This window comes from Saccostrea echinata, unplaced genomic scaffold (genome assembly GCF_033153115.1).
Source record: "Saccostrea echinata isolate AGI-Se365-2 ecotype Australia unplaced genomic scaffold, CSIRO_AGI_Sech_v1 ptg000027l, whole genome shotgun sequence".
Taxonomy (NCBI): domain Eukaryota; kingdom Metazoa; phylum Mollusca; class Bivalvia; order Ostreida; family Ostreidae; genus Saccostrea; species Saccostrea echinata.
Genome location: NW_026889776.1, coordinates 9806368 through 9833014, shown reverse-complemented (window position 1 = coordinate 9833014; position 26647 = coordinate 9806368). Strand labels below are relative to the sequence as shown.

General features: G+C 35.2%; 1 protein-coding gene across 1 annotated transcript in view; it reads right to left on the bottom strand.

Moving 5' to 3' along the window:
• The window catches only part of LOC133193083 (kelch-like protein 1), a 33318-nt gene extending 7477 nt beyond the window's left edge, over window positions 1-25841 (bottom strand). Inside the window, exons 1-9 of the mRNA XM_061329059.1 lie at window positions 25743-25841; window positions 22796-22943; window positions 20676-20744; window positions 20245-20397; window positions 6570-6638; window positions 6150-6302; window positions 4386-4454; window positions 3954-4109; window positions 798-1611 (exon numbers count right to left, since the gene is read on the bottom strand). Of these exons, the coding sequence (XP_061185043.1) occupies window positions 798-1611; window positions 3954-4109; window positions 4386-4454; window positions 6150-6302; window positions 6570-6638; window positions 20245-20397; window positions 20676-20744; window positions 22796-22943; window positions 25743-25841 (1730 nt within the window). The remainder of the gene's footprint in view (window positions 1-797; window positions 1612-3953; window positions 4110-4385; window positions 4455-6149; window positions 6303-6569; window positions 6639-20244; window positions 20398-20675; window positions 20745-22795; window positions 22944-25742) is intronic.
• Between the last annotated feature and the right edge of the window lie 806 nt (window positions 25842-26647).

Sequence of the window (26647 nt, the reverse complement as noted above, 5' to 3'; positions counted from 1 at the left end):
GCATAAACTCTGTCTCTATTAATCTATGAAATAAAATGAATCATTTACCGCAGAAATTTTTAGAAATTAATAATTTTCTGATTTTAATCAAGGGGAGATAACTCTTCAAAACTTTTAAGGTGCAAAATGACCGTCGTCTTACTTGTAATCAGTCATGTGAATTTGGTTCATTTCACTTTTATCGTTATCAAGCAATGCATTTTTAAATAGTTTAAATTTATTCAAAATTGATAAAAATCCCTTCATTATACATTGAATACCTTAAACTCAGTGCTGAATGTGTTAATAAGTTTTTTGTTCAAAAAACAGGGTTGTCCCTTAAAATTGATATAGCAGGGGACATTGAAAAGTAGAAAGGGGGTTTGGGGCTTCAAGAATCACAAGACTCGAATAATCATTTTAACTGTAAACACTTTGATCTACCTTTTAATGACTCTTCAGACAGTTACAAAATGAATGACTAAAAGGGCTTACAGCTGGTTAAAATGATTATTCGAGTCTTGTGATTCTTGATTTTTTTTTTCATTGGATATATCTACATCTTATGATCTCTCTCTCTCTCTCTCTCTCTCTATATATATATATAATTATGTGCAAGTCAAAATAAATTGTTGATTGAATCATGAAGGAATAATTAACAGTAGTTCAATAAAATATTAAACATGATTTAAGAACTCGACCTATCAGAGAAAGTGGAATTAATTAATTTCTAGTAAGGTACATGGGTTATGAAACCTTTATATAATTGATTTAAAATAATATTATTGAAATGTGAAAAATGAATAAAAATTATTTACCAATTGGCTAAGGTTATCATATTGACGCAGTTCAGGTTATTCCTCAGTGGTGGGAATTTTTTAAAACAAAGAAAAAGCTCCTTTCTTGACATAAGAGAAAATCTGATGCAGCTCATCACTTTTTCTAAATGCAGGGCTCTTTTTTCGAAATCATGGTGCTGTATCCAAGAAACTGCAGCCGAGAAGACGTCGAATTCAGTTGGCACCATGATAGTGTCTGATGACAGGATCATGCACAGCGTGTCTGGATCAAGATGGAAAAACGCTGTGCATTCCTTTGCCTCCATGAAATTTTTTGTTATTTTAGTAACTATAAAGTTACAAATTTCCCATTCCTCTAGCTTTGTCATAGTTGGTAATAGGTGTAATAAGGCCTCATAGCTTAGTTTTTCTAATTTCCTAAGGCACATTTTTCTCACATCCTGAACTTCGAAGACATGAGCTAATTTAATAATATCACTAATACAAGATGATGTGATATTTAACCTTCCTGTATAAAGGTAGTCCAAAAATGACTTTAGGGCTTCCTCGGAAACTCCTCTCACTCTTATGACCTTAGGGGCTACAGGTTCTGTTGAAAACGCGTCTCTTTCAAAAATGTCTTGAAAAAGTTGGCTTTGAGAAGCCAAAACGATCCGGTGTGCCGGAAAACATGTGTTATTAATTTTGAAACAAATGTCACATATTTGTTTCTTTTCGTATTTTTTTGTAATGTAGTCCCCTAAATGTGAATAATGGGAAACCGCTTCATTTTCACTGGGCTCTAGGTCAGGATCACTGATTTCTCTTTTCGTGTTTTCATTTCGATCCTTATCTGTAATAGCAAATAATATATAATTATGATTGACAAAAGTATAACTATAAAACATGTCTCATCCTGATACCACTGATTCCCAAAAATATGGCACAACATTCTGGATTAGGCAACATTTTAAAAAATTTAAAACACTTTAAACCATTGAAAAAACTGAAAAGGGACTTAAGGTTTTCATCATATTAGGCAACATTTCAGAAAACACAACATAAAGATTACAAAAGTTTTACTGTTATTTTACTATGCATATTTTACCATATAATATTTATCTGTTTGTAACTGCTGATGTGAGTAGGATGTCCACCCAGAATATAAATTAGTGTACCCTACTACACACACATGCACATGGCCTCAAAATATGACCTGACACTCAGTAACCTTTTGACCTGTTTACTATCGACACAGAATTGTCCTCAGCAGTTTTGCCTTTTCCCGTCTTCATTAAAGTCAGGTAATGTCTATATTATTTACATTGCAACGGGAAAGGAGGAAATTATGACCAGATCTGGATTTGAACGAACCCCCTTGAATCACCTTGTGACAAGATCTTCCATTTGATACCAACCACTTTGACCTATTGACCTTCATCTAGGAGTTTGACCTACTTTGGAAAAACTTTAACCTTGGCCATAACTTTTGAATGGTTGGTGCTCAGGCTTTCATACTTAAAATAGGTAATCCTTGTGACAAGACCTTCCTTTGGTTACCAACCACTTTGACCCTTTGACCTTGATCTAGGAGTTTGACCTACTTTTGAAAAACTTTAACCTTGGCCAAAACTTTTAAATGGTTGGTGCTAGGGCTTTCATACTTCACATATATAATTCCTGTGACAAGATCTTCCTTTGGATACCAACCACTTTGACCCTTGGACCTTGACCTTGGAGTTGACCTACTTTGAAAAAAACTTTAATCTTGGCCATACCTTTTAAACATTTGGTGCAAGGCTTTCATACTTCACATACGCATTCCTTTGGACAAGACTTTCCTTTGGATACAACAATTTTGGCATTGACCTTGACCTAAGAGTTTGATTTACTTTTAAAAAAACTTTAACCTTGGCCATACTCGTGAACATTTGGTTCTAGGGCTTTCACATTTCATGAACATGTGTATCACTTGTGACAAGACCTTCTCTTGGGGCTCCATTTGACCTTGACATTTTACTTACTTTAATAAAACTTTAACCTCTGCCATATCTTTTGAACAGTTGGGGCTAGGGCTTTCAAATTTCAATGGTATAAACAAGACCTTTCTTTGGGTACCAACATTTTTGATCTCTTGACCTGGAGTTTGACTTGCATTTGAGAAACTTTCACCATCACATAATCTGCCATAGGTAGGCAACACTCAAAAAGAGAAAGGATCTGTTCAAAATCATTGTATGACGAATGCACTAAAACAGTTTTAGACTTTTGAAGAGACAAAATATGTATGGTAAAATAGTCGGTTACAGTGGATGACTGATTTAGACTGACCAAGTAATTGGCTTACATTATTGTTAAAAATACACCAGGTACTGTAAAGATTGAATATTAGAATATAATACACTTAAAAGAAACTCAGCAATATTCAATAGTAAACCAAATTCCGGGAAAATCTTCTGATTTCAGAGATGTGTTACAAACTATGGTATTTTTCCCTAAAACTGATTCTGTTAATTTTCATTTATTTTTTTGGTCGCCCGCGTGGTGCAGTGGTTAGAGCGTCTGCTCTTGAGTCGTGAAGTAAGGAGTTGATCCTTACGACACGGGTTTGAATCCCACTGTGGGACGTGGAGACCGGTCCTTCGGATGAGACCGTATAAACCAAGGTCACATGTAGCAGTAAGTGCTGGCACAAAAAAGATCTCTCACTGCTCAATGGCCATAAGAGCCAAGCAAAGGACAAAATTTGCAGCTCTCCACCAGCAGGAGGTGGCATCTCCATATGAGTGAAATTCTTGAGAGGGACATTAAACAACATACAAGCAAGCATTTATTTTTTATAGTTACTCTAAATTGTTTCAAAGTAATTTTATTTTAAAAAAATAATTATTTTTTGCAAAATGATGTGTTATGCTTTAAGAGCATACAAGCATACATGGAAATTACACTTGCCCCCCCCCCCCCCTCCCCCCCTCTTTTTTTTTTTTTTCCAAAAATGATGTGGGTGTTTGTGTGTACAAACATAAGCATTGCTACGCGCCTGAAAGTTCAATTTTAATCCAAATCAGTTTTGTTCAGATCAGAATATGAAAAGGCTCTCATAGGTTCAAATGAATGCAAGATGGTCATGAACAAAATTAGTACATATCTAAATTTCTGGTACAAAAATTTCCACTTAATATATTAAATACTAACTACTGCAACCCTGTCCTTGCTGCAACCCAGAAGATTGAGCTGAATGCTGAGCAACCCAGTTGCTCACTTGTCTTATTTTGCTCGTTTCACTGGGAGCCCTTTTTACTGGTTCAGATGGAGGCGTTGATGGTTTTGAGCGCCTGTATTCTTCCTTGCCTTTATAAAAAATGACAGAGAACATATAAACACAATCACTGATTAATTACTCAAACATACTTGGATGACATTTTAAGGTCATTAACTAACTAGTACTACAAATGCTTTCTCCTTAAATAATAAAGGAGCTGGCACTAGAGCTACTGCTACTCAGAGACAGCTTCATAAAATGTTTCCTGCCTTTCCAAAATTATACTAAATAACAAAGAAAGTATGAAAACAATCATTGATTCAGAACAAATTTGTATTTGGATTGACAAGGATTATATAACTTACCACTACCATTAGTGGAGCCGCTGCTCTCACTTTGTATAGAACTAAGTGAGGGGCTGTATCTCTTGGAAGCTGTAAATGTGAAAATGTTTTTATAGTGAAAATTTAACAAGAATTAAATCTGTGAACCAATGCTCACTAATTATATCCCCTCTCTGATGAAAAAAAAACGCTCCTCTAAATCCCACCACATGGCAGGTCTAAACAAAAATTTGCAAAACTTAAGCCATGTTCGAGGTCTGTTCTGTTTTTGTAAAAAATGTGGACAAACCACTCAAAATGAGAAAGGATCTGTCCAAAATCGTTGTACGATGAACCCACTTAAAACAATTTTAGACTTTTGAAGAGACAAAATATGTATAGTAAAATAGTCGGTTACAGTGGACAACTGATTTAAACAGACCACGTTAATTGACTGATAGTCACAGTCTTACATTAATTTTAAAAAATACACCTGTAAAGATTGAATATTAGAAATTATAATGGACTAATAAAAATAAAACTCAGCAATATTCAATAGTAAACCAAATTCCAGGAAAAATCTTATGATTTCAGAGATGTGTTACATACTATGGTATTTTTTCCTAAAACTGATTCTGTTAATTTTCATTTATTTTTTATAGTTACTCTAAATTGTTTCTAGTAAGTATTTTTTTTTTATTTAAGAAAATAATTATTTTTTGCAAAATGATGTGTTATGCTTTAAGAGCATACAAGCATTCATGAAAATTACACCCCCCCCCCCCCCTCTCCTTTTTTTTTTGAACCAGAAGTCTCTGACGAGACTGTAGCTCTACTGGTTGTACTTAAAAAGGGAGACAAAAGTTGCACTTGGACTTGAAACTTTGCAACAGCAATAAATAGATGGATTGATTATTATTGTTTAATGCCGAGTTGGCAATATTTCAGCCATATTTCGGCAAACAATCATTTTTATAAATGATTGTTGGTTTAGTCTCTTTTTGTGGCAAGATTTATTGCAATCAGACTAGAACTGTAGGAGGACTAGCCGTTTAAAACAATTTTAATTTACAGAAATTTCGATTTAAGTAACCATGACAACATCATTCAACAAAATAAAAAAACAATAACATCAATTATGTATGTCAGTGTAGTCCACTAGTATGCCACGTTATACTGAAATCAGACAAAAAGTGTAGGAGGAGTAATGTTTTGAATGTATTTCAAGAAAATTTCTATTTTTAGTAACCATTGCAACACTGTTCATTGAAATCCAAAACTGGTATAGAGAATTATGTATCCTAGTGTAGTCTACTTGTGTGCTAAGTTATATTGATATCAGACCAAAACTGTAGGAGTAGCATTTTGAAAGTATTTTCCAGAAATCTCTATTTTTAGTAACCATGGCAACACCATTCATTGAAATCAAAAACAGATTAATAGAATTATGTATCTTAATGTAGTCTACATGTGTGCCAAGTTATATTGAAATCAGACCAAAACTGTAGGAGGAGTAGCGTTTTGAAAAATTGTTTACAGATGGACGGACGGACAACGGACACCTTACTATCGCAAAAACACTTCTTTTCTCTGACCAGTAGAGCTAAAAATGATGTGGAGATTTGTGTGCACAAACATATGCCTGGCTACGTGCCTGAAAGTTCAATTTTAATCCAAATCAGTTTTGTTCAGATCAGAATATGAAAAGGCTCTCATAGGTTCAAATGAATGCAAGATGGTCATGAACATAGTTACATATCTAAATTTCTGGTACAAAAATTTACACAAAATATATTAAATACTAACTACTGCAACCCTGTCCTTGCTGCAACCCAGAAGATTGAGCTGAATGCTGAGCAACCCAGTTGCTCACTTGTCTTATTTTGCTTGTTACACTGGGAGTTGTTACTGGTTCAGATGGAGGCGTTGATGGTTTTGAGCGCCTGTATTCTTCCTTGCCTTTATAAAAAATGACAGAGAACATACAAACACAATCACTGATTAATTACTCAAACTTGGATGACATTTTAAGGTCATTAACTAACTAGTACTAAAAATTGTGTTCTCCTTAATAAAGGAGCTGGCACTAGAGCTACTGCTACTCAGAGACAGCTTCATAAAATGTTTCCTGCCTTTCCAAAATTATACTAAATAACAAAGAATGTATGAATACAATTATTGATTCAGAACAAATTTGTATTTGGATTGACAAGGATGATAACTTACCACTACCATTAGTGGAGCCGCTGCTCTCACTTTGTATAGAACTAAGTGAGGGGCTGTATCTCTTGAAAGCTGTAAATGTGAAAATGTTTGTGTAGTGGAAATTTAACAAGAAGTCTGTGAACCAATGCTCACTAATTATACCCCCTCTCTGATGTAAAAATACATTCCTCTAAATCCCACCATATGGCACATCTAAACAAAAATTTGCAAAAACTTTCAAACATCTGTGATGAGTATAGTTCAGATGAGAAAACTGCAAAGGAAATTTGGTATGGACAGACACATAATGAATAAACAGAAAGCTGACATCAGATTCCTGCGTAAATAAATGCCACCACATAGCATCATATAATGCACTTAGAAAAAACTCACCAATATTCAATAGTAAACCAAATTCCAGGAAAATCTTATGATTTCAGAGATTTGTTACATACTATGGTATTGTTCCCTTAAACTGATTCTGTTAATTTTCATTTATTTTTTATAGTTACTCTAAATTGTTTCTAAGTATTTTTTTTTATTTTAAAAAATTTATTTATAAATTCATTTATTTTTTGCAAAATGATGTGTTATGCTTTAAGAGCATTATACAAGCACACATGGAAAGAACTACGCACGCTAACTCTCATTCTCAATTCCCGCCTACATTTTACACCCATTTAATTCAATATTACTAATAGCAATTTGGCCGTAAAATCTTTGTTTAATGCACTCAAGAACAATTCAATGGTAATTGACTGATAATTTTAATTCCAGTGTTAACCCTAACCCTAATTCCAGCTCTTTAAATAAGGGGGGGGGGGGGATAATATTTTCATTGAAATCGGATTTAAAGCATCACCACATTTTAAAATACACTTAGATATGAATAAATGTTCCTTAAATCTTTTTTTTTATGTTTTACTCAATACATACAAAATTAAACATAATTATAACTAGAAACTCTGCTATTGCAAGCAATATAGCTTATGTCACCCCGAACCAAACCATAAGCTTTTAGATTGTTCAATGCTTAAAGAAATGGGAATTCATAGAAACACACCCCCCCCCCCCCCCCTACACACACACACACACTTTCACACACAAACTAAACAAGTTACAGATGCTAGGTATGATCGAACCAAAGTTAAGGAAAGTGAAAGTAGAGCTTGCGAAGTCATTCAAGATTCATATCAAAACATGGCTGAGGCAAAATAATTCCTTAATTTTCCTCTTCAATTTGGACATTTCTGCACTGGAAAGGGGCTGATTTTTTTAGCTCACCTGAGCCGAAGGCTCAAGTGAGCTTTTCTGATCACATTTTGTCTGTAGTTCATCTGTCCGTCTGTCTGTCCGTCTGTAAACTTTTCACATTTTCGACTTCTTCTCCAGAACCACTGGGCCAATTTCAACCAAACTTGTCACAAAGTGTCCTTGGGTAAAGGGGATTCAAGTTTGTTCAAATGAACGGCCACGTCTTGTTCCAAGGGGAGATAATTAAGAATTCATGAAAAATTAATGGCATCATTAAAAAATCTTCTTCTTAAGAACCACTGTGCTTGAAAACATGAAACTTATGTGGAAGCATCCTCAGGTAGTGTAGATTCAAGTTTGTTCAAATCATGACCCCCGGGGGTAGGGTGGGGCCGCAATGGGCGATCAAAGTTTTACATAGGAAATATACAGGAAAAATCTTTAAAAATCTTCCTCTCAAGAACAGCAAAGCTATAATTGGTCATATTTATATGGTAGCATCCTCAGATAGTGTAGATTCAAGTTTGTTCAAATCATGACCCCCGGGGGTCGGGTGGGGCCACAATAGGCGATCAAAGTTTTACATAGGAATATATAGGAAAAATCTTTAAAAAATCTTCTTCTCAAGAACAGCAAAGCCATGATTGGTCATATTTACATGGAAGCATCCTCAGATAGTGTAGATTCAAGTTTGTTCAAATCATGACCCCCGGGGGTCGGGTGGGACCACAATGGGCGATCAAAGTTTTACATAGGAATATATAGGAAAAATCTTTAAAAATCTTCTTCTCAAGAACAGCAAAGCCATGATTGGTCATATTTACATGGAAGCATCCTCAGATAGTGTAGATTCAAATTTGTTCAAATCATGACCCCCGGGGGTTGGGTGGGGCCGCAATGGGCGATCAAAGTTTTACATAGGAAATATACAGGAAAAATCTTTAAAAATCTTCCTCTCAAGAACAGCAAAGCCATAATTGGTCATATTTATATGGTAGCATCCTCAGATAGTGTAGATTCAAGTTTGTTCAAATCATAACCCCTAGGGGTCGGGTGGGACCACAATGGACGATCAAAGTTTTACATAGGAACACATAGTAAAAATCTTTAAAAAAAAAACTATTTGTTAAGAATAGCAAAGCCATGATTGGTCATATTTATATGGTAGCATCCTCAGATAATGTACATTCAAATTTGTTCAAATCATGACCCCCGGGGGTCGGGTGGGGCCAAAATGGGTGATCAAAGTTTTACATTGGAACACATAGTAAAAATCTTTTAAAAAAAAAAACTATTTGTTAAGAATAGCAAAGCCATGATTGGTCATATTTATATGGAAGCATTCTTAGATAGTGTACATAAAAGTTTGTTCAAGCATGAGCCCTGGGGATCGGGTGGGGCCACAATGGGTGATCAAAGTTTTACATAGGAATACATAGGTTAAATCTTTAAAAATCTTCTACTCAAGAACAGCAAAGCCATGATTGGTCATATTTAAATGGAAGCATCCTCAGATAATGTAGATTCAAATTTGTTCAATTCATGACCCCCCCCCCCCCCAACCACTTTTATATTTAAACTTTTCAACCTTTCAAGATTGAAGTGATTTCTACTTTTTCCTAGCCATAGTGCTCAGGTGAGCGATGTGGCCCCTGGGCCTCTTGTTTTTTATGAGATGACAAACTATGTGTAAACTTTCTTAGTTTAGCAGAATCATGAACATTTCCAGCGTGCTGATTGTTTTGTCTATATCAGTGATGAGGCCTTTACCGAACTGCGGGAGCAGATCCAAGGATTTTCCATTAATACAAATGACGTTTCAATAATTCTAAATATCACTGAATGAAATTATTCACATGCAAGTAATACATTCACAAGAAAACTCAAAATGCTACTTTAAAAAACAAGAGGCCCAAGGGCCTTAACGGTCACCTGAGTATAATACAACAATTTAGAAGTTAAGGACATATGCAACATACCTTACCTACTGATAATTTTTCAAGATATTCTTTAAGATTATAGTGCATTCAGATGTTCATAGACAAAAAATCAGCATGCATTACCAGGGGTTTTGAAAAGATATCAATTAATTAAAATTCTTATATAATTCAAAGAAAAATATACAAAAATTACTAAACATATATTCTAGATGTTTTGTTTATCCAAACTTGTTTAAGAAGTATACAACAGCATACATACCCCTGCGAGATGATCATGAATAATTCATGATTTTCCTTATTATGTACATGTAGTTCATTCCTGGTAAAATTATGAAAAATTTCAAACATGACTCCTTGCAGAATCCTAAACCTTACTTGGTCAAGAGGAAGGTGGGGTCCTTCCTCAGCATATTTCAAAGTGTTTTTTTTTAAATGTAGCACACAGTTCCTTTAAGAATTGGAACTCTTCAACTCCAGGGAAAAAGACAATAAAGTTCAAACTACGTTGCGTATGTCCTTAAATACACTGATAGATGAAGCTTTGTTGCCCTAAAGCAAGAGAAGTAGGAAGATCAGGATCAACAAAATAATTAGTCTAGTATTCAGTATCAGCTCATAAATTAAGTTCTAATCTGTCCCCCACTTAACACTATCACCATGCATGCAGACTATAAACAAACTATTAGTGCTTCTGTACTATTTTTAAACCCATATAAAGACCTCTAGCATTGACCTCTCTTATGGTCTTTAAAGAACTTTTAATAAGATAAGTTATTTTTGTCTCATTTTTATTTATCTATTACTTACAGGTCTACCTGATTATTAAAACTAAGAAAATACTTTTTGAATTATATAAACATTCTTGCATAATTATCTTGTACCATAGGACTGGCAGTAAATTTAGATTTTGCTTTCATGTTGCTGTGGTGTATTTGCCAGAAGAATCACAGTTTTTTTAAGTCACGCCCACCTTTTGGCATCAAGCCATACTGTGTCAAGACCTTGACTAATGAATGAATGATGTCAATTTCAAGACCAAGGCAATGGCTGATGAATGAATTAAGTCAACATTTTAAATTTCAAAAATACTAACATTATTTAGCTTGTCGGTGTCCGCTTCATAAATGGTTCTGTATGTTTTCTCCGCGTATCCTTAATCAGTAAATGATACGTCCTATCTCGAATTCTCGTCATTTTCTTTCCCGTCTCCAAATACATATAGCAATTTCACATCAGAAGTCCCCGCATTTTTTTTACTTCCAATACCATTTCAAACTTTCATTAAAATGTCACAAATCATTTCATTTTTTTCTGTACGCCGATTGCCATAAAGAAAAAGTTCAATGCCGATGTTTCCTATATCCATCCCCCCTTTTTTCAAAACAAAAAAACGATCTTGAAAGATAACTTTTCTTTCAGAGTTGACGGCTTGAACATAAAAGCCTACAATCGCTACCCCTATACCTGTACCTGACAAAAAACATGTTTTCTGCGTCTTCAACATTTCAAAGGTACAATATCTTCACACATACCAATTCCGATTTTTTTATCAACAACTTGTAGTAGCAGTGCCGCAGTAAAGTATGATCCTTGCAGATGGAGACAGCTATTTATACAGACTCCGGACCGTATCTTGACACCTCGTAGTAGGCGGTGCTATTTATCAACTCGTTTTTCCCTCATTGGTCCTCTGGTACAAGTAACTTACACAATAGATATTAATTGGTTAGCTGTAAATACACTCACAGTTTTTATTAACTTGGGGCTCCGCCCCTCGTGAATGAAAAACTGTGAGTGTATTTACAGCTAACCAATTAATATCTATAGTGTAACTATAACTTATTCTATTAACCTTTCAAATACATTATTTACAGTGATTAATTATCAAAGGTGAATAGAAAAGGGGAATAACTTCTCTTAGTAGAATACAAATTAATAGAGCCCTGCCCAGGACAAGAATGCTTAGACAAATTGTCCAGATGTTCAAAAATCGCTTACTTATATCATTTAAACTTTTACTCAGTTTTCTTCGGATATGCCCAGAAGCAGAGAAGAATTTCACAGGTACAATGCATTTTCACTACAGATTCAACAAAGCCTAACCCTAACACCAGAACCCAAGACCAAGGGACAAGAAATTTACAAATTTGGAAGAGTTACCCTCATCATCATAACTATGGACTCCAAAGAATTAACACTTTTCCACTATATTATCAAAAGCCCCCCCCCCCTCGTTATGCCAGAACCCCTGACCCTAGGACCAGAAGATTTAAAAATTCTGTTCGAAGCTCCCATTTTCATCATAGCTAAGCAATTTATTTATCAGCTCAACGCTAAGGAGCAGACAGGATTAATTAATGATTAATTCACAGAATTAATGTTTTTTCACTATATAATCAATAGAGCCCCCCCCCTTCCTCAAAAACCCCAAAAACTGAGGCCATGTATTTAAAAATTTTGGAACAGGCATCCTTGCCTATCATAACCATGCACTTAGTTTGTTTAAATAATCTCCAGTAGCAGAGAAGAAGATTTTCAAAGAATCAATGCATTTTCACAATATAATCAATAGAGCCCCGTCCTAACACCAGAACCCCTGACCCTCAGGGGCCATGAAATTCACAATTTTTGAAAAGGCATCCTTATGCATCATAACCATGCACTTAGTTTGTTTAAATAATACCCAGGAGCAGAGAAGATTTTCAAAGAATTAATGCATTTTCACTATATAATCAATAGAGCCCCGCCCTAACATCAGAACCCCTGACCCAGGAGCCATGGCTTTCACAATTCTGGAAGAGGCCAACCTCCTCATCATAACTAACTTAGTTTATCACCTTAATGCCCAGGAGCAGAGGAGAAGATTTTCAAAGAATTAATGCATTTTCACTAGTATATAGTCGATAGAGCCCCCCCCCCTAACATCAGAACCCCTGACCCTGGGGACATGAATTTTATAATTTTGGAAGAGGCTCTCTTGCTCATCATAACTATGTACTTAGTTACAGACCCTGAAACGTGCTACTACCCCAAAAAAGCGTGTGACTTTCGTGCGCTTTTCGTTTCGTGCAAACCGTGTAGCGTTTCGTGTAAACCGTGCAGCGTTTCGTGCAAACCGTGTAGCGTTTCGTGTAAACCGTGCAGCGTTTCGTGTAAGCTCCAAAGCGTTTCGTGCAAACCGTGTAGCGAGCGTGCGAGAAGCGTGTGAGAAACGTGCGACTTTCGTGTAAGAACCGTGTGAGAAACGTGCGAGAATCGTGTGAGAAACGTGTAGGATTCATTCGGAAGTCCTTTTATTTTAAATATGGTTATTGATGGATCAACATCTCATTCTGTGGTGTCTGTAACTAATATTATTCGGATATATCATATACCGGTGGTATTTTAAGAGTGAAAAAAAAAATACGGAAACAACAAAATAAAATTACTCGGTAATGTATTACATATTTGTTTGAGTTTCTCTCTTTTTTATTTCAATAAAGATGGACAGAAAATGTGTTAAAAGTAATTAATTATATGCACATAAGTTTTAAGGTATTTGATTCAATACATTTTTTAAAGGGAGCAATACAGAACATTTTTTAAAAGAAAATTCATAAGGAATCCGGTCTTGTCCTTTTCATTCATTTATTTGAATCTCCTCACCATTTTACAATTACGGGATGTGGGATTATAAGAAAATATCGGTGATTAATACGAAATAATAGATAGATATGGCAGGCGTGAAAAATAAAACGCAAAATTTAGTGTGTTGATATAAATGTGAAGTATTGGAATTCTAGGCCGGGGAGCACAGTTTACTGATTTTCTTTATAAACGAACATAATTTTCTTATAAGATTGTGATACAAATAATTTGAAACGATGAATCATTTTAAAGTCTTTTTATGCATAAAATTGGCTGATTAATAATAGTCATATAAATGAATTATAATTCACGTGCATCGGCAAATACAGGGTTAAATATTTCCGGGGGGGGGATCAAATGAAAATACTAACCGAGTTTTTCTTGTCAACAAGTCTTTTATTGATAATTTTCTTTTTTGAAATAATTTAATGTTTTTTTCAGGGTGCACCCGATGCCCCCTTAAAACAATATTGGAATCTTCTTTACACTTTCAACATTCTTCTTAAGACCGTGATCAAGGTCATTTACAACAGCGATCACGGGCTCCGCGTGCCCGGACTGAAACTTGTTCTGCTATTATTTCTTGTCAATCATAGCTAAGATGACACCCGAAAATAACGATTGATTTTTAATTCGTGAAATTAAACAGTTTTATTAGTATTTAATGGGTATAAATAAATACCCGTGAATTTTATTTCTTAAATTTATCCTATTGTCTGTAAACAGTGAATTAGTTTGCCAGTGCATTCGTGAATAAAATAAATCCTGAATAATCACATATTAGTTGTTTTATTAATCACGCAGTTCTAGAGCATATTTTTTAGTTTTTAGGACATTGGACATTGGACATTTATATATTGAATATATTGTGAAGAGTCGCGACTATTGATTACACAATTATTGATTTTTTTGTCTAGACGGGGTTGGAAATCAAGGATTTTAAAAGGTGGTGGGTATAATATTGTTTTTATTTGATAAACACAATGCCTCAAAACAGAACTAACGAGTTACAATACCTATCCCCCGGCTTCTCTACCATATAATGATTAATTAAAGTTTATCTCTGTAATGAAATGATATATGTACCATTCTGATAAAGAGCATTTAATGAATTAGATGTATCGGGTCCCGCTGGATATAAGGGTATCCTTTTTCCTTAGAACGGGCACTTGTTTCTATAATATATTTTTTTTTCCGATGGGATACTTACTGAAACAAGTGCCCGTTATATTTAGTCATGTACAGATTTGAAGATACAACGGTAAGATCTCGGTAACCCCCCCCCCCCCTTTTCTGCACAATGTTCCTGTTAGATGCAGTTAACATATTACCTTTGCAAATTATAGACAGAACTTAATTTAGTCAAATGAATTTTTTCTTTTACTAAATCAAAAAATGTATAAATCAATCATTAATAAAAAGAAAAAAAAAAGGAAAAGAAAATCAATCCGTTTACAGAAATCATACTCAATTTAATCATTTTTTTTTCAAATCAATAGCTAAGTTTAATTGTCAGTAATAAATAACTATTTAATATCAAACTATAATTGGAAAAAACATCAATGCTGTAAAAGATTATGATTTACAAATATATTTTTTTTTCAGTGCGTAATTTAGAATCTAGTGAAAAAAAGTTTGTACACAGACGATAATAAGAAGTTCACCGGGCGGGTCACATACTCAGTGACAACTATTTATTAATTACAACTGAACATTGAATATTTTATCTGTTAATATACATGTAGTACTGGTGTAGCGAGTTTTAATCTTAACTTAATCTGAATGATTGCAATTCTTAACTAATCTTTGATTAATCCGTAATAATTGAAATAAAGTCCGAAAGATTCCGAATAGAAAATCCAGATCGAGGCCAAAGCGTGCGAAAATAGTGTACAAAGCGTGTGAGAAACGTGTACAAAGCGTTTCGTGCAGGCATTCGTGTAAACCGTGCAGCCTTTCGTGCAAAGCGTTTCGTGTAAACCGTGTAGCGTTTCGTGCAAACCGTGTAGCGTTTCGTGTAAACCGTGCAGCGTTTCGTGCAAACCGTGTAGCGAGCGTGTACCGTTCGTGCAGCGAGCGTGTGGGGTAGTAGCACGTTTCAGGGTCTGTACTTTATTCAATACCCAGGAGCACAGAAGAAGATTTTCAAAGAAATAATGCACTTTCACTATATGATCTATAGCTGCAATAATGTAGCCCTCTCCGATTTTTTTTTTTTTTTTTTTTTTTTTTTTTTTTTTTTTTTTGGGAGAGGGCTACAACTCCTTAGGATCTCCGTAATGGTGCAAGTGCGGGAGTGATTCACTACCGCACAGATTTCGGCTCAAATTATCAGTAAGTGGGTATTTTATTAACATATCTTACCTGAACTCATAAAATGTAGTTATGCAAGACATGAACTGATCCAAAAATATACAGAACAATCCGTATATCGGTTATTTTTCGTGTATGTCAACATCACAACTTGAATTTATCCGCCATGTTTACTGACCTTGATCGATTTTATTTTGGGACAACCAATGAGAATACGGGATCTAGGGGAGCGGATAGTTGAGGATTCCCTTATTTTAAGCATAAATATCACTGTTTATGAAAAAATATCCCATGGAATGCTATTATTTATCGATGTTTAGTGATATCATACAACACAAACATTTATCAACACCGACATTTACTTTATCAAGTGATTCTAAATTTCAAGCGCAAGTCTCAGTGCATCACGCGAGAACTGTCATGGCTGCTGAGGAGAACGACTGGTAAACACGCAGATTTATTTTACTTGGTTTTCGCGTATAAAGGGCTATGATGTTGATAGTGAATAAAAATTCCGCCTCATTGGAAGTAAGTTGAATGCAAAAACAATTTATTTTGCCTGCAGTCGCCCGTATCTAAAAAATATATTTGCACCATTACGGAGATGCAGTGGAATTGTAGCCCTCTCCTGAAAATATCAGATTAAAAAAAATCGGAGAGGGCTACATTATTGCAGCTATATGATCTATATAGCCCAACCCTGGGGCCAGAACCCATGACCCTGGGGCCATGAAATTCACAATTTTGGTAGAAGCACTCTTGCTCATCATAACTATGTACTTAGTTACTTTATTTAATACCCAGGAGCAGAGAAGAAGATTTTCAAAGAAATAATGCACTTTCACTATATGATCTATATAGCCCCACCCATGGGCCAGAACCCCTGACCCTGGGGCCATGAATTTCATTATTTTGGAAGAGGGCTCAATGCTTATTACAATGATGCCAACAGTTTGACTGCTTGATGTCCTGGAGTAAAGAATAAGATTTTTAAAGATTGCATTATTTTTGGTGGTTAATTTAGCCCCACCCTCAGGCCCCAGGGGGGCAGGGACCATGAAATTCACAATTTTTGTCAGCCATAGATGCTATATGCCAAATTTGGTTGAAATTGGTTAAGCAATTTCAGAGAAGCTAAAAATGTTCAAATGTTAACACACGACGCACGCCGACGGACGAGAAAGGATAGCAATAGGTCACCTGAGTGACTCAGGTGACCTAAAAAACAGAACATGTATTAAATATAATAATCATAAATTCTGTAGAAAAACAGAAGAAGAATGAATGCTGGTAAAATATCAGATCACATCAGCGGCACTGAATTTTATTCACGAAACCCTTAAGATCTTCCCTATCGATTATACCTGCATTTTCTACCTCGCTGTTTCGAAGGGGGGGGGGTGTATTGAAAATTTACCATCATATTGTAGTAAGTGTGAAGCCTTAGCATTTTTTAAAACTTTATGATGAAGGATTGTTTGTAATATGAAGGTCAAGGTCATTTTATTCAGAATCCAAGACATTAAACAAAACTTGCTTTGTTAACAATTAGAGAAAAATGACAGAGAGGAAAAGGGGGGAAGGGAGGGGGATAAAATACTAAATATGACGTAAATACTAAATAGAGGTAAATACAAATAATTAAATGCGCCCACAAGATATATATACCACATACAATCCTTTTTTTTAATAGAAACTCATTGCTATGACAATATGAAGGTTTTCTGTGTCTTCCCTAGCTGTCACCAGAGAAGTCACAACTCTGCACTTCATACTTAACAGTGTATGTATTACTCCAATAGAGTCCCCATAAACTACATAAATGTAGTGTTTAAGGGAACGTTGGTCCTAAGTTTTTTGGAATATGCTAAGATATTTACTTTCTTCTTAATCATATCAAGAAACTGGTAATATATAAAAGCTTCATAGACAAGCCTTTATGTATCCTAGGACTATATTACGGAAAAGGAAATTAGGGAGACAAAGAAATTGAATAAATTGCAATTTTAAAAAGTTGAAACATTATATAAACGTTTACACAACGTTTTTTGGCCATTCGTTTCAGGAAACTGCACTTAAATTATTTTTTCTATTCTAATGGCAACGGTGGAAAAAATTTTAAATGACATTTGCAAAATTACGAATAGTGATTATTATTTCTGTGGAAAGTTTCAATAATGTTGTCAAAGCTTTTTGCGAGAACATTCAAGGACAAAACCAAGTGCGAAAACATCGCGAAATAGACGACTCGATTGCAGATTTTAAAAAATTAATTGTTCTTTTTGTCCATTCTTTCCATTATTTTGCAGAAATCACTTTGATAGGATGGCAACTAACAACTCATTAAAGTTACAAAACAGATTTTATGAAAAATTGCAGGAAAAAAAAATCGAAATTTAAAAAATATGTTTTTTTGTCTGTTTCCATGGCAACAATGACAAAACTGAAAATTTTAAAGGGTTTTAGCAGAACTACAGTTGGTGATTATCATTTCTATAAAGTTTCAGTAAGTTTCTCCAGGTCATTTTCAAGAAACTTGCAGGACGGGATTCACTAACAATTTAACACAAAATTGGTCAAGTGCATCAACTTTTCTTCAATTACTTGTATTTTCCATCCATCCTTTTCCAATTTTTTTGCCTAAATCTTTTTGACAGGAGGCAAGGAACACTTCTTTAAAGTTTCAAAAAGATTTAATTAAAAGAAGCCGAGAAAGATGAAATTTAAAAAATATCACTTTTTATCAGTTTCCATGGGAACGGTTGCCATTTTGAAAATTTTGAGGAAAGATTACACATCTTTAGTTAGTGATCATTATGACAGTGGAATTTCATCAAGATTGACTGGGGCGTCTTCGAGATATTGTGCGGCCGCGTTATTGGTCAAACAATAGCAATATGTCTCCCCGACTTCGTCTGGGGTGACATAATTAATAAAGTGCAATGTTTTAGTTGTAAACCCCTTTGAAATTGGTGAAAAATAAGCATTTTTGTAGTTTTTTGTCTGTAAACATATGTTTCCCCCCATGAAACACAAAAAGCTTTGGTAATGAATTTGTGAAATGACAGTCCATATTACATGTAACAAGAGGCCCAGGGGCCACATCGCTCACCTGAGCACTATGGCTAGAAAAAAGCAGAAATCAGTTCAGTCTTGAAAGGTTGAAAAGTTTAAATATAAAAGTGTTGGGGGGGGGGGGGGGTCATGAATTGAACAAATTTGAATCTACATTATCTGAGGATGCTTCCATTTAAATATGACCAATCATGACTTTGCTGTTCTTGAGAAGAAGAATTTTAAAGATTTTTCCTATATATTCCTATGTAAAACTTTGATCACCCATTGTGGCCCTACCCGACCCCCTGGGGTCATGATTTGAACAAATTTGAATCTACACTATCTGAGGATGCTTCCACGTAAATATGACCAATCATGGCTTTGCTGTTCTTGAGAAGAAGATTTTTAAACATTTTTCCTATATATTCCTATGTAAAACTTTGATCACCCATTGTGGCCCCACCCGACCCCCGGGGGTCACAATTTGAACAAACTTGAATCTACACTATCTGAGGATGCTACCATATAAATATGACCAATTATGGCTTTGCTGTTCTTGAGAAGAAGATTTTTAAATATTTTTCCTATGTATTCATATGTAAAACTTTGATCGCCCATTGTGGCCCCACCCGACCCCCCAGGGGTCATGATTTGAACAAACTTGAATCTACACTACCTGAGGATGCTTCCACATAAGTTTCATATTTTCAAGCACAGTGGTTCTTGAGATGAAGATTTTTTAATGATGCCATTAATTTTTCACAAATTCTTAATTATCTCCCCTTGGAAGAAGGCGTGGCCCTTCATTTGAACAAACTTGAATCCCCTTTACCCAAGGATACTTTGTGGCAAGTTTGGTTGAAATTGGCCCAGTGGTTCTGGAGAAGAAGATGAAATTGTGAAAAGTTTACAACGACAACGCCGACGACGACGGACAACGGACAAATTTTGATCAGAAAAGCTCAAAAGGAGCCTTCAGCTCAGGTGAGCTAAAAAGGAATTTTTGTTTCATGAGGGGGAAAGATGTTTTAAAAATATTTTCCGTTTTCTGTTGATTTCTATTTTAAGTGAAAAACACAAGTGTTACCAAAATTATAGCATTATCTCTCTTTGTTTTCCCAAAGAAGTAATGTTTTATGAAAATTCATATAAACATCTATATAGATATGAAAAATCATTCAAATGTAATAACTTTTAAAAATTGACTTGGAGGTAGGTGGGAGAACTTATACTATCGTTCGCAGTTCTTACACACACACATCCCTTTCTCTCTCTCCTTATTTTTCAAAAATAATGTGGACATTTGTGTGTACAAACGTACGCCTGGCTACGCGCCTGAAAGTTCAATTTTAATCCAAATCAGTTTTTGTTCAGATCAGAATATGAAAAGGCCCTCATAGCTAGGTTAAAATGAATGCAAGCCTAGATGGTCATGAACAAAATTACAGATTAATTTCTTCAAATTTCTAGTACAGAAATTTGAACTAAATATATTAAATACTAACCACTGCAACCCTGTCCTTGCTGCAATTCAGACGATTGAGCTGAATGCTGAGCAACCAAGTTGCTCACGTGTCTGATTTTGCTTGTTACACTGGGAGTTGTAACTGGTTTAGATGGAGGTGTTGATGGTTTTGAGTGCCTGTATTCTTCCTTGCCTTTATAAAAAATGACAAAGAACATATAAACACAATCACTGATTAATTACTCAAACAAACATGGGTGACAAAGGTCAATAATTAACTAACTAACGACAAACTGTGTTCTCCTTAAATAATAAAGGAGCTGGCACTAGAGCTACTGCTACTCAGAGACAGCTTAATAAAATATTTCCTGCTTTCCCAAAATTATACTAAATAACAAAGAACGTATGAATACAATCATTGATTCAGAACAAATTTGTATTTGGATTGAAAAGGATTATATAATAACTTACCACTACTATTAGTGGAGCCACTGCTCTCACTTTGTATAGAACTAAGTGAGGGGCTGTATCTTTTGGAAGCTGTAAACGTGAAAATGTTTGTGTAGTGGAAATTTAACAAGAATTAAGTCTGTGAACCAATGCTCACTAATTATACCCTCTCTCTGATGTAAAAATACGCTCCTCTAAATCCCACCACATAGCATGTCTAAACAAAAATTTGCAAAACTTTCAAACATCTGCCATGAGTTATAGTTGATGAGAAACTGAAACTGGAAATTTGGTATGGACAGACGCATGGATGAACATGGACCAAGTTGGCTTCAAAATCATACAGTACAGAAATGAATCCTACCATATGGCATGACTGAACAATTAGACTGTGATAAAATTAAAAACATGTGTGATGAGTAGTTCCTGAGAAAACTGCAATGAAAATTTGTTACAGACAGACACACAAATGGACGGACAGCCAGTCAGACACACAGGGATAAAAGAGAAAAAATACATGTATATTCTCTATTTTCATCATTATAAAAGCAATAAACTTGATCCTGAAATGAAAAAAAATATGATCCTACTGAAATGATGATCATACGTATGCTTATAAGTGTATTTCAAGAAGTTATCAATAAATGATTACAGTGTAATCTTAATATCCTGAAGAATTTTTAAGATAAGTATAAATTAAACCATATTCTAAATTAATCAAAATAAATTTATCAAGACTCTTATTTAGAGGATGCTTAAGTTACAGCTGAAAAGAAATGCACGGTTACAATCATTTCAAAAATTAATTATTAGTAAACATTCCTATCAAACACAGTTGAAATTCTTAATAAAAGATAGCATTTTTATAGTTTTTGCCCTGTCTGTCCATCTGGCTGCCCTTTTGTCTGTTTGTCTGCAAAATCTTTAACATTGCCCAAAACTTTTGATTAGTTGGAGCTATGGCTTTCATATTTCACATGTGCATTCCTTGTGACAAGACCTTTCTTTGAGTACCATCATATTTGACCTTTTGACCATGGAGTTTGACCCAAAAATTTTATCAAACTTTAACCTTGGGAATAACTTTTGAACAGTTGGTGCTAGGGCTTTCATACTTCACATATGTAATCCTTGTGAGAAGACCTTACTTTGGATACCAATAACTTTGACCTTTAGACCTTGGAGGTTGACCTACTTTTGGAAAATTTTAACCTTGGCCAGAACTTTTGTCAATGAATAGTTGTTGCTAGGGCTTTCATACTTCACAAATGTAATCCTTGTAACAAGACCTACTTTGGAAACCAACAAATTTGACCTTTTTCACCTTGACCTTGGAGTTTGACCTACTTTTGGAAAACTTTAACCCTGGCAATAACTTTTGAATGGTTGGTGCAAGGGCTTTCATACTTCACATATGTAATCCCTGTGACAAGTCCTTCCTTTGGATACCAACAACTTTGACCCTCTGACCTCGATCTTAGAGTTTAACCTACTTTTGGAAAGCTTTTCTATTTATTAATATCATGTCTATTCCTTGTGACAAGACCTTCCTTTGTATATACCAACAATTGTAACCCATTGACCTTGGAGTTTGACCTACTTCTGAAAAACTTTAACCTTGGCCATTACTTTTGAACAGTTGGTGCTAGGGATTTCACAAGTGTACTTTTTGTGAGAAGGCCTTTTCTTTGGGTACCATGAATTTTGACAATTTGACCATGATCTTGATGTTTGACTCACTTTTGAAAAACTTTTCCCTTTACCATATCTTTTCAATGGTTGCTGCTAGGGCTTTCATAATTTTCACATGTATATTCTTTGAGACAAGACCTTACTTTGGGTATACCAACATATTTGATTTGGATTTGAGAAAGTTTAACCTTTGCTATATGTTGCCATACGGGGGCATCAGTGCTTCACAAACACGTACATCTTGTTTTTAATATAATGAAAAAGATCATGAAATATTTGTAAATGGATAATGAGTACATAAAATTAGTTCAATTTTGATCCAAATCAATTTTGTTCAGATATGAATACACTCATGAAAAGGGTCAAATGAATGCAAGACGATCTTGAATAAAATTACAGATTTAAATTTCTAGTACAAAAATTTGAACTAAACAGTACATAATACGTACCACTGCAACCTTGTTCATACTGCAACTCAGATGATTGAGCTGAATGTTGAGCAACCCAGTTGCTCACGTGTCTAATTTTGCTTGTAACACTGGGAGTTGTCACTGGTTCAGATGGAGGCATTGATGGTTTTGATTCTGCTTTCTGGAGCTTATAAAATAAAGTTCAGTAAAGAATATCATTCATTCAAAAAATAGTACAATAAAGCAGTTGAAACCCAAAACAAAAACAAAAAAGAATTTTCAAAGGTAAAGTTTACTTGACAAACAAGTCTTGCAGCAAGAAAGTAATTTTTCAAAATATGAAATTATACACTCTGCAAATATCAAAAGATTTAAACACAGTTAGCAAAAGTTAATAAATTTTGACATCAATCTTGGTTAACTTGATGGGCATTTGCACTGGATTCATATGTAATTTATTAAAACCAGAGAACTTATCAGTGCCCACATACACGGATCTTTAGGGGGTGGGGTTGAATGGGGGGTAATGGGGACCAAGCCCCCCCCCCCCCCGAAATACGGTATTAAATTTTCATAATAAAATAACTAATAAAGGATTTTGGACCTCCATCCTCAAAAAAACATGACCCCTGTGAAGAATGTTTGTTTGCTTGTTTAAAGTCCCTCTTGAAGATTTTTCACTCATATGGAGATGCCACCACTTGCCAGTAGAGGGCTAAAAATTTATACCTAAACTCAGCACTCAGGACCATTGTTTATGAGCAGTGAGGGATCTTTTTTGTGCCAACACCTACTGTGACACGGGACCCCAGTTTATACGGACTCATCTGAGGGACTGGTTTCCACATCCGGCAGTGGATTCAAACCCGCTATGTAACCTCATGTACCATTGTATGGTTTGAGAGTAATATTTATAAACAAACAAAGGATCAGCTCTTTATTCTGCGACTCTTAAGAGCAAATGCTCTAACCACTTCGCCGCCACGCGGCCAACTCCCTATGAAGAATTGAGAACTATACATATATGATGTTGAAGCTAAAGAATGGAAGAAAAGCCCCCTTCCCCCTCCACTAAATAGGTTTTTCACATTTTGGAAAGGAGTTTTTTGTTTTTATTTGTTTGTTTGATTGGGTTTTTTCTTCAGTTATGAAACAAATTGGGCAGTTTGACTTGGGGGGGGGGGGGTGTGTTCTTGGATGGGACCCTTCCCTGGAAAAAATCATGGACCTATGCCTGAATAAGTGTACTTAAACTTCTACTGGTTAATGGCCAGACACCATCATAAGAAATTAGAACATGTAGAATGTGGACTATTATGCCACTGTTGGGAGTGTACATGTTAAACAAGAGGCCCATGGGCTAGTGGTTCTTGACAAGAAGATTTCAAATGACCCCAACCTGTTTTTTATCTTTTCTTGATTATCTCACCTTGTATGGGGACTTGGCCCTTCATTTTCACAATTTAACTCCCCTTCACCCGAGGATGCTTTGTAAAAAGTGTTTCTTGAGAAGATGTTGAAAATGTGAAAAGTTAACAGATGGACTGATGGATAACAAACAACAGGTGATCTGAAAAGCTCACCCCAGGTGAGCTAGAAATTTGCTGAAACAAAGTATTCAGGGGAGGGGGCAGCCCCCCACTTTTTTCCAAACAATACTTTATACTAAGTCTATTGAAAATGTTCATTCGTTTGATAGGCTCGTTACCTGCCCCCCCCCCCCTTTTGATTCAGTATACAGTATAGTGAAAGTAGGTAATGAGGTAATCATCATAATTTATACATAAAATTTGGCCATAATAAAAAAAATTGGTGCCCCCCCCCCCCCAAGTTCCTAGAAATAGTCTTTTTCTTTAAGTTTGAACAATTTTTTTGGCTAAATGTCCTAGAATCTACACTAGCTTAGGATGCTTCCACATAAGTATCATATCTGACTTAATGGTTCTTGAGAAGAAGATTTTTTAATGACCCCAGCCTGTTTTTATCTTTTATTGGTTATCTCTCCTTGTAAGGGGCTTGGCCCTTCATTTTCACAATTTAAAGTTTTAAACTTCCCTTCACCCAAGGATACTTTGTACCAACTTTGGTAAAAATTGGCAATTGATTCTTTCTAAAGAAGAAGTTGAAAATGTGAAAAGTTTACAGATAGACAGATAGATGGATGGATGACAAACAACAGGTTATCAAAAAAGCTCACTTTCAGCTCAGGTGAGCTAAAAATTGCTGAAATCAGAAATGTAGTATCCAGGGGAGAGGGTCGGGGTAGGTAGCCCCCTTCCTTTTTTTCAAACAAAACTTTATACTAAGTCTATTGAATATGTTCCTTGATAGGCTCATCCCCCCCCCCCCCCCGTTTTTGTTGCAGTATACTTAAAGTAGGTAATGTATAAATAAAAATAAAAAAGTTGGACCAACCCTCACTCCCCCCCCCCCTCCTAAACAGCCAAGAAATAGAATTTTTCGAATTTGGACAGTTTTTTTGCTTGTCAAACTTTCTCCATGTAAGTTGAAATTCTTTTTCTGTGCCCCTCCCCATCTCTATCCCTTTCGAAAACGATACTGTTGCGTTTGCCTGAATTGTGAGAGTCTATTTACGGGTGAGTAATAAACCGAGCTAAAGACTTATCACAGTAGAGGTGGTTAGAGCGTTCCACTCCTTGATGGTACAAAAAATTCACCAAGTATGAACTTGACCTAGGGTAAGACCTAAGTCGACTTGAGCTGTTGAGTGAAACTGGAAGACTGCTGAAAATGAAAGGCTGTTAAACAATTTTTATAGGTTGGTTCCTCGTTCAAGTAGTTAAGTTAACAATCTGCTGAATGTACATGTACAATAACTTCGTGAACAAATTGTCAGTTGGAGTAAATAACCACAAATCTACCCCTTACTCCCCCATCCATCCACATCCCCCGGCCATTAATTTTCCTAGCTTCATAAAAATACATGTATGTAGAATTGTAGCTATGACTTGGAAGAAAAACTTACATTCATTCTCCTGCGTTTCTCCCAAGCCTCTTGGGGAAAACAGTCTTCCCAGCACATGAAACTGAGTGGTCCTCGCTGGAACACGTCAGCCTTCGCCATTTTGAAGTTCAAGCCTAGAGATTGTGTAACTAGGGAACGGTTCTATAAAATCTGAAAATTCCCGCTCAGGATACTTTGTTTCCGGAAGTTAGAGAGATTGAGATAAAAAATCAAAATAAAACATCCAAACATGTCAATGTCATTTACAATATTAATATACACAATTTTTGTTTTATAGACATTCTATGTAAAGTATATCTATATGGGTTATTTAATATTTAATCAAAAATTTAATCGCAACCTTCGTTAGATGAGATCCTAGGATTCTGAGCGGGAATTTTCAGATTTTATACTATAACTAGGGTACGGATCCAGATTTTTTTGATAGAGGATTGGAGCTGAGAAGATTTTTTTTTTTTGGTCGGCACCCAACCCCATGTTTGTATATTAAATATTTCAATAAATTCAAAAGCATTTTTAACAAATGGAGTAATTAATTTTAAACCCATGACAGTGGTTTAATTTTGGGTTTATTAACCAGAATAAGTTAATGTATACAGCATGTATTAAAAAAAATCTAATAAACAAATATATTTATTTTACATCATTTTCTATGGCCTTGTTGAAAAGGCCCGATATATAAACTATAATGACATTATATTTTTCTTACAGTCAGATTTATTATAAACATTTTGAAATAGGTGTTTTATGTAATTTTAAAGAATCCCATGCGAAAAGAATGTAAAAACGTCTTTGTAGTCCATGTGGACGGTATTATAGGCTTTTTCGAACGACTCACTCAGAAACCTTTTACATGCTTAGAATATAAGTTCTACCCACCCACCCACCCCCATCCTGCTTTTCCG